Here is a 15,641-nt window from a genome sequence, read left to right on the forward strand (position 1 = left end):
AACTGGCGCCGAGTCCTGGGTGGGTTGATGCCAACTCTCCACAAGCCTTGCAATGGAAAGAGACGTTGGGAGGCGGATGGATTTCACAGACAGGGTGGGCAGAAAATAGACTGCCAGTAACAGGAAATGCACCTGAAACTGCCTGCCTGTTTAACTAGGACATCCTGGCATTTGTACCAGTAAATCAGAACATGAGATCCTATATAACACTTAACTTTATATTTTAATCTCTGATAAAAGTTTACATATAAAAAGTCATTCCTTTTAACCAGGTATCAAGCATGACTCTTAAATTGCTAACTATATGGGACTTTAAATAATGTTTAATAGCAGAGATGTGTTTCTGGATTGCACCATTTATCTCTATGCTGATTGGTGTGATTGAAATGCTTTGTAGTTATTATATGTAAATGAACCGCGTTAATTAAAGGAAGCCTTCAGTTAGATTCTGTCAGTCTGCCATGCTGCACTAAGAACTGCGCGTGGGACTCCACCTGTGTTAATATATAAAGTTAATATATAAATACTGTATGGCTCAAGACTTGTCTTTATTTACTGTGTATTTTGTACAACACTGACCCACAGGTCTTCTACCACACTACCTCGGTGCTCTGCTGTTTTGGTAGTTTTGGATTATTAAAATATAACATGAGACTAAAGGAGCTCACTAGGAAAGACACTATATGATATAACTATTGTTCACTACATCACTCAGTTGATGTCATGATATGCCACTGTTGCCAGCACTGTGCTGAAATAGTATTTTGGGCTAATATTCGTTGTGAAAGGTGCTATAAAATGTACATAAATAAACTGATGGATGTTATGTTGTGATTCTTGCACAGTATATAAAGTCACAGGGTTGTCTCAGCACCAGACTGGTTTCAGGCATAAAGGACCTTTGAGCCTCTAAGCAGGACAAGGTTTACACTCTGACCACAGGCCAGGAAAAGGTGCAGATCTCTAGAGTCTCACTAGCAGTATGGAACACACAGGTGTGGGGTGCACAGGGGCATGCCAGGCTGGGGGAAATGAATACATAAGTGATTAGAAGGTTGGAAGATGAAGACGGTGAGGGGAGCATCCATGGTTATTTTCTGTGCTCTTACACTCTGGTGGCAGGGAAGTTGTCAAATTGCCATAAAAAGGCAGCAACCACACCATGGAAGGCACAGCGCAGCGGGCCCAAGGATGCATTATGGGCTATGGCTGCATGGAGACAGTGCCATGTAGGTGGGGTGTAGAGAAACATGTTAATGTCCGTAATTTTTTTAAAGCAGTGTGGCTTGGGCTCAGTAGGTGTTTGTGGTCATTCGGCCCTGGGATGTGGGGTGATCACACTACCATATGACTGTGTGATTGGTTCTAGTTGCTTCATTGATTTTAGTCGTAACTGAGATGCTGCACCCACAGACTAATAAGAGTAGCCTGAGCAGGATTGACTGGGAGATCACAATGAATCTGGAAGGAAGGTGAGCCAGTGTGACGGAAGGGAGGTAGAGGGACTGAAAGCAACGCCGCTCCAAAGGGCAGATCACTCCTGTTGAGAACTATGGAGTAGCAGGAGCTATCAAGTACACCGAGGTCCTGCAGACAGTGACGGAGGCAGCAGGAAAGTGGGAGTTGGGCTCCAAGAGGGTCAGTAGATGTTGATGGAGGCAGCTGGGACAGGAGCCACTGATTATGGTCAGCTTTTGGTGTCTCTCTGTGCCTGGGAAGGGTGAGCCGGTGGGACAGGTGTTGAAGGAAAAGAGCCCAATGTCTTCATAGCTTTATGGAATCTGTTATTATCTGATTTTATCCTCAAGATGAGCACTAGTTTTACAGAGTATTTATTTATTTATTGACAGCACTACCTTTCTGCACTTTGGGAAATTGAAACTCTTGTTTGCTGGGCACTAGCATTTTTTCACCAACTCTGTACATCCCTGTACATGTTATCAACAGTTTTGGGTTCAAGTGACATTAAGGCTGATGCAGCCAATCTGGACTATCACATGGGGTCATTCAGCACTCACAGTCTATAAACCGAGAGCTGAGTCAGAAGAACTAGTAGAAAGAGAGCCCGGAGGCGACAGCATGATGGTCAGGTTGAATTGGGCCACTGGTCAACTGATGGTCTTTGTTTTTTGTTTCTTGTATGAATTCTTTGTGTTGTGATGGAAATACATAAAACTATCAGAAACAGGAAAAAAAACAACTTTTATTTAAACAAACCACCTACATGGGTGTCCATGATGGTCAGTTCTTATGACAACTGATATATTTATCTACCTTTTATTTTGAATTTATAAAACGGAAATAGCATTGTCCTTTTTACATTTCTATTATAGAGAAATCTCAAAAGTATCTGACATCAGTTAAAAAAGGTTGTTGTCTACATAAACATCATAGCAGGCATCATATCATTCACCTATAAAATAAGGCCAAAATTCAAAAGATAAAATACACAGACAAAGCAAGCTTCTCCTTTATGGTTCCCCCATCTCTGTTACCCCTCTGGGATGCTCTGACTAAGACGTTCTCATCCAAGCCTAGTTTTGGATCTACTTTGATTCCTTTTTCTCCTTCTTTCTTATCTATCCCATCTTTTTTTTCCCAAAACTAAATGAATAAATGCAGGGTTCTTACAGTTTGGTGAGGTTGTGCAGTCCATGGAACATCTCAGAGGAGAGGCAGCCGATTCTGTTGTTTGAAAGGTCCCTGGAATAGAAATCAGTCATTAGAGTTACACTTTCACCTCAAAGAGGCACGACAGCGAGAGCTGTGCCATTTATTAGTGCATCATCACACGGGCGTAGTCAGTGGTGGTGCAACTTATTTCAAAGGTTAGGGGGCAAAGTCACTGAATGCTTTAAATGGGGAGAGTAAGGAGGAAGGTGGTGAGCAAAGAAAACATACATAACTTTGTGCCAATTATGTTGACACAAATCACCAGAGCTCAGTCATGGTTACTGGTTTTGGTTATGTACCATGGCTTGACGCTAATGAGGGATTTGTAAATGGTAGCATATTTACACTTTAGTAAATGTGGGGGGCGGGAGTGGCAAAGGGGGGTTAGGAGTAGGGTAGGGTCTTATGGCCACAGCAGGAAATCAAAATTATGGTCTATCCCATTCCACTGTAAATGGACATACAGTACTTGAATGCCCGGGACCCTGAATCACTGGTCTCATCACCTTTCATTGTTTTACAAAGTCCAAAACATGGCAGGGAAAGGTTAGTGGCAGACAGTTTTTCAAAAGGCACACCTCACACATCCAGCTTCTAAAACAGGGGTGTTCAACTCCAAGAATGGTGGGCCAAAAGTGGCTGAAGGTTTTCCTTCCTGCCATCTCCTTAATCAATAAATGATATCTGCTGCTAATTGACTTATTTTCTCTTTATTTTAATTGCCTTGTTTTTTAAGACTCAGGTATCGGAATTGGTTATTTTTCCTTTAAATGATAATCAAGCAGAAATGAGATGTCAAGTGAGCCAGCAGATCACCAGCTAAGTCAAAGCCTCAAACTCTAACCAGTTTCTTAATTAGAAGACAGCTCTTATTGTTAATTAAACCCGGCATTTAATTCAATGGCTTGTCGGTGCTCTCATTCTGCCACTGCGGACATTCCAAAAACTGTTGATTTTCATTTTTCTAAAACATCAAAATGTTTTGTGAACCTGAGCAGATCAGCTTTACTGAGACCTTCACCTTTTTTATTTTCAGATATTGCATGATGGACACTGGTTAGCTGGTCAAGCGTTGGCTCATTTTGGACCTCATTATTGTTTGACTGCTAATTAAAGGAGAGAAAATTGAGGTCTCCGAGACTTAAATAACAAGTCAAATTCAGTTAAGGCAAAAGACGTTAATTAGCAGCAAAAGCTGGTCATTAATTAGGAAAACAGTCGGAATGAAAATCTGCAGCCACAGTAGCACTCCAGGGACAGAGTTGGACAATCCTGCTCTAAAACATGGCATTACATAGTCAGAATAACATCAGTTAAATCACATAAAATGGAGTATGGAGAAAATGAAAAACAGCAACAAAGCATGCATAATTAGTGGCAGTGGCAGCTACATAGGTTTAAGCACAGAGATACAGGAGAATGATAGATGTGAAAGGCACTATATAATATATAGATAGATGTGAAAGGCACTATATAATAGATAGATAGATGTGAAAGGCACTATATAATAGATAGATAGATAGATAGATAGATAGATAGATAGATAGATAGATACAGTCATGGTCAAAATTATCGGTACCCCTGGAATTTTCCCAGAAAATACACCATTTCTCCCAGAAAATTGTTGCAATTACAAATGTTTTGGTATACACATGTTTATTTCCTTTATGTGCATTGGAACAACACAAAAAACAGAGAAAAAAGCCAAATCTGACATCATTCACACAAAACTCAAAAACCAGGCTGGACAAAATTATTTGCACCCTCAACTTAATATTTGGTTGCAGGCCCTTTGAAAAAAATAACTGAAATCAAGCGCTTCCTATAACCATCAACAAGCTTGTTACACCTCTTAACTGGAATTTCCAACCACTCTTCTTTTGCAAACTGCTCAAGGTCTCTCAGATTTGAAGGGCTCCTTCTCCCAACAGCAATTTTGAGATCTCTCTATAAGTGTTGAATCGGATTTAGATCCGGACTCATTGCTGGCCACTTCAGAACTCTCCAGCTTTGTCTTCAACCATTTCTGGGTGTTTTAGAGGTATGTTTGGGGTCATTGTCCTGCTGGAACACCCATGACCTCTGACGCAGACCCAGCTTTCTGACACTGGGCCCTACATTGCCCCAATATCTTTTGGTAGTCTTCAGATTTTATGATGCCTTGCACACGGTCAAGGCATCCAGTGCCAGAGGCAGCAAAACATCCCCAAAACATCTTAGAACCTCCACCATGTTTGACTGTAGGTACTGTTCTTTTCTTCGTAGGCCTCATTCCGTTTTTTGTAAACAGTAGAATGGTGAGCTTTACCAAAAAGCTCTACCTTGGTCTCATCTGTCCACAAGACGTTCGCCCAGAAGGATTTTGGCTTCCTCAAGTACATTTTGGCAAACTCCAGTCTGGCTTTTTTATGTTTCTGTGTCAGCAGTGGGGTCCTCCTGGCTCTCCTGCCATAGCGTTTCATTTCGTTCAGATGTTGACGGATAGTTCGAGCTGACACTGTTGCACCCTGAGTCTGCAGAACAGCTTGAATATGTTTTGAAGTTGATTGGGGCTGTTTATCCACCATTCGGACTATCTTTCATTGCAGTCTTTTATCAATTTTTCTCCTCCGTCCACGTCTAGGGAGATTAGCTACAGTGCCATGTGTTGTGAACTTCTTGATTATGTTGTGCTCATTGGACAAAGGAACATGAAGATATATGGAGATGGACTTGTAGCCTTGAGATTGTTGATATTTTTCCACAATTTTTGTTCTCAAGTCCTCAGACAATTCTCTGTTCTTCTTTCTGTTCTCCATGCTTAGTGTGGCACACTCAGACACACAACAGAAAGGTTGAGTCAACTTTTCTCCATTTTAACTGGCTTCAGGTGTGATTGCTATATTGCCAGTACCTGTTTCTTGCCACAGGTGAGTTCAAACGAGCATCATATGCTTGAAATAAAACGATTTACCCACAATTTTGAAAAGGTGCCAATAATATTGTCTGGCCCATTTTTGGAGTTCTGTGTGACATGATGTCAGATTTGGCTTTTTTTCTCTGTTTCTTTGTGTTGTTCCAATGCACATAAAGGAAATAAACATGTGTATACCAAAACATTTGTAGTTGCAATAATTTTCTGGGAGAAATTGTGCATTTTCTGGGAAAATTCCACGGGTGCCGATAATTTTGGCCATGACTGTAGATGTGAAAGGCACTATGTAATAGATAGATAGATAGATAGATAGATAGATAGATAGATGTGAAAGGCACTATATAATAGATAGATAGATAGATAGATTTTTTTATTATTTTTAAAATGACCTTTATTATGAACATAAAAAAAATATTAACAATATATACAGTCAAATAACAGACAAGCCCAATATACAGGATAAAATAAAAAGGCATACATCAGACTACCACCACTACTCCCCCTTTACACTCCTCTTACTCCGCACATTAATAAGAAAAAAAGATTGATAGATAGATAGATAGATAGATAGATAGATAGATAGATAGATAGGAAAGGCACTATATGATAGATAGATAGATAGATAGATAGATAGATAGATAGATATGAAAGGCACTATATGATAGATAGATAGATAGATAGATAGATAGATAGATAGATAGATAGATAGATAGATAGATAGATAGATAGATAGATGGGAAAGGCACTATATGATAGATAGATAGATAGATAGATAGATAGATAGATAGATAGATAGATAGATAGATATTACTTGATGGATGAACATTATAAATGGCAAAATAAACTTGACCAGTCTAATTAGACTGATATTTGCTCAATTCTGAATGACTCTTGCTTTACTTTTTAAAATTCCATACTTCCCAGTCTCTAGCTCTTGCTTAACCTTGGGTTTCCAGCCTCATCCTATAAACTGAGACAGCTCTTATTCCCCTTGTAGTTGACTTCCACCTTGTTGTTCATCCTATTTGACCTTCGATGTTCCTAAAACTCTGCTGGACCTTTTGGAGATGCTATTCCCAGATCTTCCTGTGCTTCGCTGTGCGCATGCCGGCAGGGGCCTGGGTTGGTGACTTAAGTTGTCTATAGCCTCTCTCTCTCTCGTCCTTTGGTGCCAGTTCCAGTTTTGTTCAGCATCCACACATATCTTCTGTGATTCACCAGCACAATCTCATGTTCTGGTGATGAGAAACTCACCCCTTGTCTCAGTACATGGACATCTGCTTGCTTCCAACAGTTGAGCATTAACAAAGCTGTGAAACTCTGTAGCTCATCTTAAGATGAAATCTTGTCTCCTTAACTTCAGTTAGCATCCTTGGAATCTGGCCATTGAATGTCTTTTTTTGTCTGCCATCAGAACATCTGGAATACTGCTAGAGTGTAACCTAGCCTCTCCTCTGAATTACAGCACTGCTCTTTTCTATTGACTAATCCCAACGGGTTCGAGATGATGTTTCACCCGATTTGCTGAACATTATCACAGCTGAAACATTTGTTTCCAGTCTGTTATTGAATCATCATCAGATTTCTACAACTGACTTACATGTCTGTAAGCTGCTCCTCTCCAACCAAATTCTCATCATCATGTGCTCCATGTCAACTTGCCACTTACTTGGCATTAAGTATAACAAAAATTGGGACAAGAACATGACTTTTAGCCCACCCTCCCACTGTCAGCCCTCTTTCTATACAAACTCCTCTCATTGAGCTCCTCTCCAGCATTGTGAGTCCAGCTCTGTGTCTTCTTAACACTGAAATAGCCCCCTGATCTGTCTTTCCTTTTTTTCATTTTAAGTCATCAATTTTTTTGTAGTTTCTTTCCTGTTTTTGATTTATATCTTGTTGTAACATATTAGATTGGATTCTTGTGTGTGTTTGTAAAGAACCTTGAGATGGTGTGCACAGTGAAACACGCTGTATAAATGAATGACTCTGTCTACACTCCTCACTGCATGTCATGGTGTTTCCCTAATGTAAAGATACTGGCAATTTCACTCCTTCTCCTCAAGGTGGCGCTCAACCACTGAGAGATCCTCTTGCGTGCACATCTCTGCCTAAGCAGCCACTTTTCATGCTTTAAGGGACCAGAATGAAAGATGAGAGCAGTAGTAGAATGACAAGTGACGAGAGGTTGGGGGGGTGCAGGCAGGAGTTACTCACAGCTTGCGGAGTTCCAGCAGACCCTGGAAGGCATGAGGACTGATTGTGCTGATCAGATTGTTCTTGAGGTCCCTGCAGAGAAAAAGATAGAGACATGAGCAAAGACAGCTGACTTCAGAAGGAACAGCAGGGGATGAAAACCGATTAAACCTTACAAGAATTTCTCAGTCGGGCTCAGTATGGCATGGCATGGTGGTAAATGGTGGACATCATCACGAGAAGACAGAAGCAGTCCATTTCCCACACAGGGGGCTCAATGACATTTCCCACTCTGTCAAACAATGTGTCCCCATGTGAATTTGACCTTGCCACAAATAGGTGGTCTCTACGTTCTCCTCCACTTTCAATTAACACACACGATACTTAGCAATGCAGTGTAAGAACACATGGGAAATGAAAAATATGTTGATAAGCGTGAGGGTCTGCCAAGTTAGAATGTTTCTGAGTAAAATGAAGACAACCTGTCCTTGAGCTCAATGTGACTCTTTATTGGGATAAAATCTGAACAAATTAAACCCAGAAGCTCAATAATGGCAATAATGGCATCACCTGTCCAGTGGTGTGGCACCAAAGGCTGCTGGCTGCTACTATAACTTAGTGATTTTGTGTTCATTACAGTGCTCTAAGAAGAACCACTGTGCAGGACCAAGGAGCTAACAAGCCCAAAGGTGACAAGGGCTGTGGGAATGCAGTGCAAATGCAGACAGGAAGATTTTTCTGCTTCAAAACATGGAGTTTGCTTTGTTTAAGGCTGAATGAAGGGTTGACAGGGCAGCATGCAGAGTGGATCCCTAGAGGAACGTGGAGGTTGAGGAGGAAGCTCCCAGTGTGCACTTTGAGATTCCACCATTAGTGTTTCTTATGCTGGTCAGTAAATTATGACCCCAAACTGAGTACCCCCATTGGCTGCTTTACTCCAGTAGTGACTGTTGATCCTCCTTCTGCTGTTTATGATACTGTAGATGTCCTGAGCCAGTGAAACCTGTGTCCTCCTTGCATCTCCTTGAGCTAAAGAGCCCTCACCCTTTAATCATGGAGAGCAGTGGTCGCCAGCTCCGGTCCTGGAGGACCACTGTGGCTGCAGGTTTTCATTCTAACCCTTTTCTTCATGAGTGGCCTGTTTTTGCTGCTAATTAACTTCTTTTAAACTAATGTGAATTGACTCGTTCTTGAAGACTCAGGTCCTTTAATTGTTTCTTTTTCCTTAATTATCAGCCAAACACTAATGACATACAAAATGAGCCAAAACAACTGGTGTCCATCATACAATACAATACAGTTTATTTTTGTATAGCCCAAAATCACACAGGAAGTGCCGCAATGGGCTTTAACAGGCCCTGCCTTTTGACAGCCCCCCAGCCTTGACTCTCTGAGAAGACAAGGAAAAACTCCCAATAAAAACCTTGTAGGGAAAAATGGAAGAAACCTCGGGAAAGACAGTTCAAAGAGAGACCCCTTTCCAGGTAGGTTGGGCGTGCAGTGGGTGTCAAAAATAGGGGGTCAATACAATACAATGTACACAACAGAACAATTCCTTAAGACAGCATAATAATAAAAATTTTAGAATTACGGTTTAACAGTAGATGATATGACATAATTAGGTTTGGATATTTTTAGAGTCCTGGAGACCTCATCCATCTAGCTGCATCTCCATTTGGCCATGCCACAATATCTGAAAATAAAGAAAGGTGAAGGCCTCAAGAATGTCGATCTGCTCAGCTCCACAAAACATTTTAACAGTGCTCTTAGAAAAGAGAAAATCAACAGTTTCAGAAATTTCTGCTAATGCACCACAAGCCACAGAATTAAAGAACGGGTTTAATTAACAACGAGACTCGGCACCTCATTAAGAGGCTGGTTGGAGTGAAATTGGTTGCAGTTTGAGGCCCTGACTTAGTTGGTCTTCTATTGGCTCACTCGCTTCACATTTCATTTCTGTTTAGGTGCCATTTAAGGAAAGAAATGAATCAATTCAGAGGAACGATGAAGAAATCTTTAAAAAGCAATTCAATTTAAGTGAATTCACAAAACGTTGATTAGCAACCCAAACAGGGCACTCATTAAAAAAAGAATGAGAATGAAAACCTGCAGCTATGGTGGTCCTCCACGATTAGAGTTGGCGACCCGTGCTGTAGAGGAAAGGTGTGTCACCTGCATAGCCGCATTAGAAGCAGCCCAGCGTTTTCCATAGTGGATATCAGTAACCAAGACTGAAGGAGATCTAAACTGGGGTTACCTTAAAAGGTCTCAGTCTAGTAAAGCAATGCGTTCACATGGCAAGGTGATGCCTCTTGCTCTCTCTCTCTCTCTCTCTCTCTCTCTCTCTCGCACTCACAGTCCTGACTGCTGGGAAATGTAGTTTTAATTGACAGGAAGGCAGGCCACTCTGCCTCTCCCCTGGAAACTCAAAACTTAACATGAGCCGAGCTCTCTGCTTTTTATGAGGCGGCTGCAGTTAAAGTTTCACAGACACATGCTCTCAATAAATACTCACAGCCCCAGCTTTCTTTGAAAGCCATGCCGCCACTTTTCTGCTTCCTGCTTGCATCCCTCAGGCAGTTGGCCTTGGGGGGTGGGAGGGGGGCAACAACGTATTGAATCTCCTGACTGCCTCCTTGCTAGTGGACACCTGGTTTCTTATGTCCTGACCAGATTGACTAGGCAGGTGTGAAACAAAAGGTCAGCATGACCTGGAGAGTGTCCTGCTGTGCTGGTATCACGTATGTGCCCCCAGCACCAGCCATGCTGTGACGGCGACACCTGTGACCTGATGGGAAACGCAGCGCTTTGGCATCTTCAGGGGTGGAGTGATTAGAGAAGGAGACATGATGGAGGCACATATTCTGATTCAGAGAACCAAGAAAGTAGCAGGGTAGGGTGAGGAGGCTGGACTGGGTGAGGTTGTGGTCAAGTGAGTGGAGACAGGGCCACAGCAGTGACATGACAACCCATTTCCATGGATTTACCATGGCAAATGGAGTTCTAACAATGAGGCCACTTGCTGGTAATGTAATCTGTGATTTGTTCCTAACTGTGTCAGAAATTCCTATAAATAAAGCGTCCTGTTCACAGATGTGGTCTCGTCCTCCTCAGACCGCAAATATTTTTTGTTCCTATTTGGTCCTAAAAATTTTATTGAAGCTGCTGAGTTATAAAGAACACCCGCATAGCAGGTGGAAATGGGGCTGAGCAGCTGCTCCACACTTGTGCTAAATGTTTTAACTTGCAACTAAAGGAAGCAATAAAAGACTTAAAAATTTTTAAAACAAAGAGAATAAAAATGACATAAAAGATCCAAGACTGCATCAACTCCTGTGCAATAAGCATGTGAGGGGAAACCTGCACTATTGGTTAGCTCTAAAGTCTGAACTGGAACAAACGGGTCCAATCAGGCCAGTACACACCACAGATCGGCGTCTAATTAAGACATCGATAGAATGAAAAACTGTGGCCATCCTTACTCATCGGGACGGGGAACGTCTCTTTGAAGATAAATGACTTTTTATTCACACAGACTCTCTTATCACCTGAATGGGGAATGTGGAGCTTAGAAGTCAACAGGGAAATGGAGGAAGTAACAAGCAAAATGAACGTGTACTGCCAGGATGGAGGATGGAGACATTCTTGAGAGTGGAAAGCTCTGCAGGGGCCCATGACAGGTGCTTATGGCCGACAATGGATATAGCATTAGTGAGGTGGGGGGTCTAGTGTGCAACGAGGTGAGATTACACACAGTATGAGGTATAGGGGTCATCTCCTAGAGTGCGCTGCAATTCTTTTAAGGTGTATTACATCAAAAGGGGTCTCTATATGATTGAAGGTGGAGGTTTGTTTTCCAGGGTTCTGTAACCTGAAATGGGGTACAAGAAAAAAGATAAAGATGATTTTTGGTCAAAATTCTGGGAGCTGAAAGTGAGTCCATTAATTGGTTAAGGAGTCATTTGTCCAAGTGGTGGGAGAAGTTTTAGTGGTTAAGAAGTGGTACTCTAAGGCAGGGGTGGGCAAAGTCAGTCCAGGGGGGCCGCAGTGGCTGCAGGTTTTTGTTCCAACCCAGTTGCTTAATTAGAAAATAATCCTTGCCAATAATTTAATTTCATGACTTGTTAATGCTTTAAATCTGACACGTCAGGTCATTCTCATACACTAGATTCTTTTTCTTTTCTAAGGATATTGTCCAAATTAGTAGTCTAAAATTGAGGAGTAATTCTTAGCCCTTCACTTTTTTCTCTTCACTTTCCTTCTAAGTATTTAATTAAACCCAATAGTGCAAATTAAATACACACAGGTGTAAAAGGAAACAAGTTAAATGGAGAAATGCTAGTTTCTTTTGTCATTTGCATCTTATTGCTAATAAGGAGCAATTAAAAACCAAGAATTCCAGCTGTTTAAGACTAAAATAGGCAATAAGGGTTCAAAATCATAATGAGCGAGACAACTAAAATGAAGAAGTGTTACTTGAGCAATAAGTGCTTCTGATTAAGTAACTGGGTTAGAACAAAAACCTGCGGCCACTGCGGCCCTTCAGGAATGACTTTGCCCACCCCTGGCCTAAGGGAACATTTTCAAAATGATGGGCATTAATGAAGGGCACATGTTTAGGTATAGTTGATCAGGCTGAGAAAGACGAGAAAATGCACAGTGTCAATGTCATGGAGCTACAACGTGACAGTGGATGCAGTGAGATGCAGGCATGTTGGGTTATGGGAATGGTGCACAAACAACATGCAAGGTTCTGACAACGTGAGCTGTAATATAATTTTACATAAAATATTTTGGAACTCCTTTGTGTCTCTTCTTCAGGATAGCTACTGCTGTTTAGGATGGTGATCTTTGTCTAGTTGCAGTATTAATGATACAGTAGAAGTATGACTCTCTCTTGCTCAGTTTTTGATCTTGTTCTCTGTTGCTTTTGATGCTTGCACCTTCTAACCATTGTTGTATGTGTTATAACTTGCTTTGTAAGTCACCTTGGATAAATAGATAAAAACAATAGAATGTACAGGAGCACTTTCAGGGTCCTGGTGTCTGAAAATGCATGGTATTGTGATCTTTCTAGTATGCTGGAAGTTGAAAATACATGCGATAAGAATACACACTGTTGGATGCTGGGAAATGAGACTGGGTTCATTTGGAAAGTATAAAGACAGAGAACATGTGCAACAAGATGTCTGCTATAAGCAGGCTTTATCGGGGTGTAGGTGACCAAAATCCAACATAGTATGCTGACAAAAAACAATACAGATAATGGATAAATGACTTTGTTAGGGTGCAGGGAACTGACCACGAGGTTGTGCAAGGTATACAGGGGGCTTTGTCAGGGTGAGACAAGATGAAATCAAATTATATAAATAGGTCTATAGGGTCCTTGTCATTTTGGAGATTAGATACTACAAAATAAGGCAAACCTGAGTGCCATTATGAACAATGCTGCACATCCTCTCTCTGACACACTAACACTTAGGACTTTCAGCTAACAAATTATTCAGCAGAAGTGTGTCAAGAAACACTAATGGTGCTCATTTATACTAACAGGAATACACCTGCATAATGCCTCTCTGGGACAGCTCAATTATCTTTACCTTGTTAGGTGTTTTTATTCCTTTTTGTAATTCTTTATGCTTCTTTGAGGGGGGCTGTTGGTGTTTGTGGTAATATTTCTTAAGCATCTGTAAAAAGCTAAATTTTCCTTTAGGACAAATAAAGTAAGTAAGTTAGTTTGTATGTTCATTCGTTTTCTATCTATCTATCTATCTATCTATCTATCTATCTATCTATCTATCTATCTATCTATCTATCTATCTATCTATCTATTATATAGTGCCTTTCCCATCTATCTATCTATCTATCTATCTATCTATCTATCTATCTATAGATAAGACATCCCTGCCCCATTACCTCACTTCACTGCCCCACCAAAGACACCCCCTATAGGCACATCTACTTATAAATTATAAAGATAAATCAGGTACAGGATTTGACCTAGAAAAAATTCCCAAACTTTATGTCAGGTCTACTTCACCTTCCTTTTTGAATCTGTGTATTTCATTGAATGTACCAAACTAATTGATGAGTGCAGCTTCACATCTGCAGGAAATCGATTTCTGAAAGTGCGGTTTAACAAACATCAATTAAACATTTGCAAAAGGCCGGTGATATTTTGTGGCAAAAAGGTGACTGAGCATTTTGGGGGCACAGTTCTGCACCAAATTAAATTGAAGCGTGGAAAGGGGATCCTTTGTTTAGGTTAGGTGTTGCTTAAGAGTCATATCTTCTGCTGGAGTCCATCAGCCCTGATGCATAACCACCACTGCCAGTGAGTCTCAGATGTGCACCTTGGTTTTGAGTTGGTTCACAGAGCACCAGAAAACAGTGGTAAATGGGTTGCCTCCAACCCCAGAATAATGGATTGAGGTGGAGCCAACTGGTGTGTATGAGAGGGTAAAGAACTGAAGCAGCTGAGAGCGCATGGAGCCTTCTGGTGGTAATGTCAGTGGAAGAAGCCAATGCTCCTTTTTAGGGCCACTCAACAGCAGTTAGAGTGAAGTGGCTAATTAAATTCCTCAGTCCCTCACACCCTCTGGCAAAGAAGTTCAAGTACAATGTATAGAAAGTAGAATATATACTGTAGGCTCTTTGTCAGGTGTTGTGGTAGAGTGGATTCAATCAGATGATGGAGAGAGCAGAGATCTTGGATCTTGGATGGTAATGATAGTCCATTAAGTGTATTTAGGACTAAGAGATGCATTAAACACACATAAAGTGGACTTTGTAAAGGTGGCAGTAGCCACTATAATAGAATAATAGAATACAGGGTGACCCAAAAAGAATACCAGAGTTTTAAAGAGCTGTAGCTTGGCGGAGCAACCTAGTGGTGTCTTGAGGAAGTAATCTAGTTTAATTTCGTTGCCGATAGATGGTGCTAGTGCTTATCAAAAAGCTAACAGTGTGTTGTTTCGATTAGTTACGTTTTCAGTTATAGCTGTGCCACAACAAAAAGCTTTTTGCATTTGCAAATTCACCAGAACTCAATCAGTTGTTACTGTGCAGTGGGCATTTCGTCAAAAATATGGGACTGTCCCTCCAAATGACAATAACATCCGTCGATGGTACCAGCAATTTCGGGATACTGGGTGTATCTGCAAAGGTAAAAGCATCGAGCGACCTTGAACTTCCTCCTCTGCTGAAAAAGTCGCCTGAGTGCAAATGGTGTTCACTCGGAGCCCATCGAAATCAGTTCAACGAGCAAGTCATGAGTTACAGATACCAAGTCAAGTCAAGTGTATGGAGAATTCTCCGACGCCGGTTGGTTATGAAACCGTGTCGTCTGTAGTTGGTGTAGGCCCTTAGACAAGGGGATAAGACGCATCAAGTTGACTTTCATCCAGCAAAATTTGGAGACCAATGAATGAGGCTATGTTTCACATTAGTGGGAAGGTAAATTGTCATAATGTACGAATCTGGGGTGAAGAAAACCCTCATGCAGTTATCGAACATGAATGAGACTCCCTCAAGACGAAACGTTTTTTGCACGATTTCCAAGAAAAGAAAATTTGCGCGGTGAATGGGCGCCAAGCAACAGCTCTTTAAAACTCCAATATTCTTTTTGGGACAGTAATTGCTTTTAAAACATGTATATGGGTCTTTGGCAGGGAACTGAATTTAGATGCTGTAAGGTAATGTACAGTATTGGGTCACTGGGATGAAGTATACAACTTATGAAGATGGCTAGGGAGCTTTGTTAGGTGCTGTTAGACTGAAACACACACATGTCATAGTTGGGTACAAAAGGGTGATATACAGAGGTCACCTTCAGTGTGCCAGAATAAGTGCAGTTAAG

General features: G+C 41.2%; 1 protein-coding gene across 2 annotated transcripts in view; it reads right to left on the reverse strand.

The window, feature by feature from the left end:
- The window catches only part of adgra2 (adhesion G protein-coupled receptor A2), a 174,768-nt gene that overhangs the window by 44,811 nt on the left and 114,316 nt on the right, over positions 1 to 15,641 (reverse strand). For both annotated transcript variants that reach the window (XM_039768525.1, XM_039768526.1), the window contains exons 3-4: positions 7,805 to 7,876; positions 2,632 to 2,703 (exon numbers count right to left, since the gene is read on the reverse strand). In XM_039768525.1, coding sequence (XP_039624459.1) covers positions 2,632 to 2,703; positions 7,805 to 7,876 — 144 coding nt within the window. The remainder of the gene's footprint in view (positions 1 to 2,631; positions 2,704 to 7,804; positions 7,877 to 15,641) is intronic.

This window comes from Polypterus senegalus, chromosome 11 (genome assembly GCF_016835505.1).
Source record: "Polypterus senegalus isolate Bchr_013 chromosome 11, ASM1683550v1, whole genome shotgun sequence".
NCBI lineage: Eukaryota > Metazoa > Chordata > Cladistia > Polypteriformes > Polypteridae > Polypterus > Polypterus senegalus.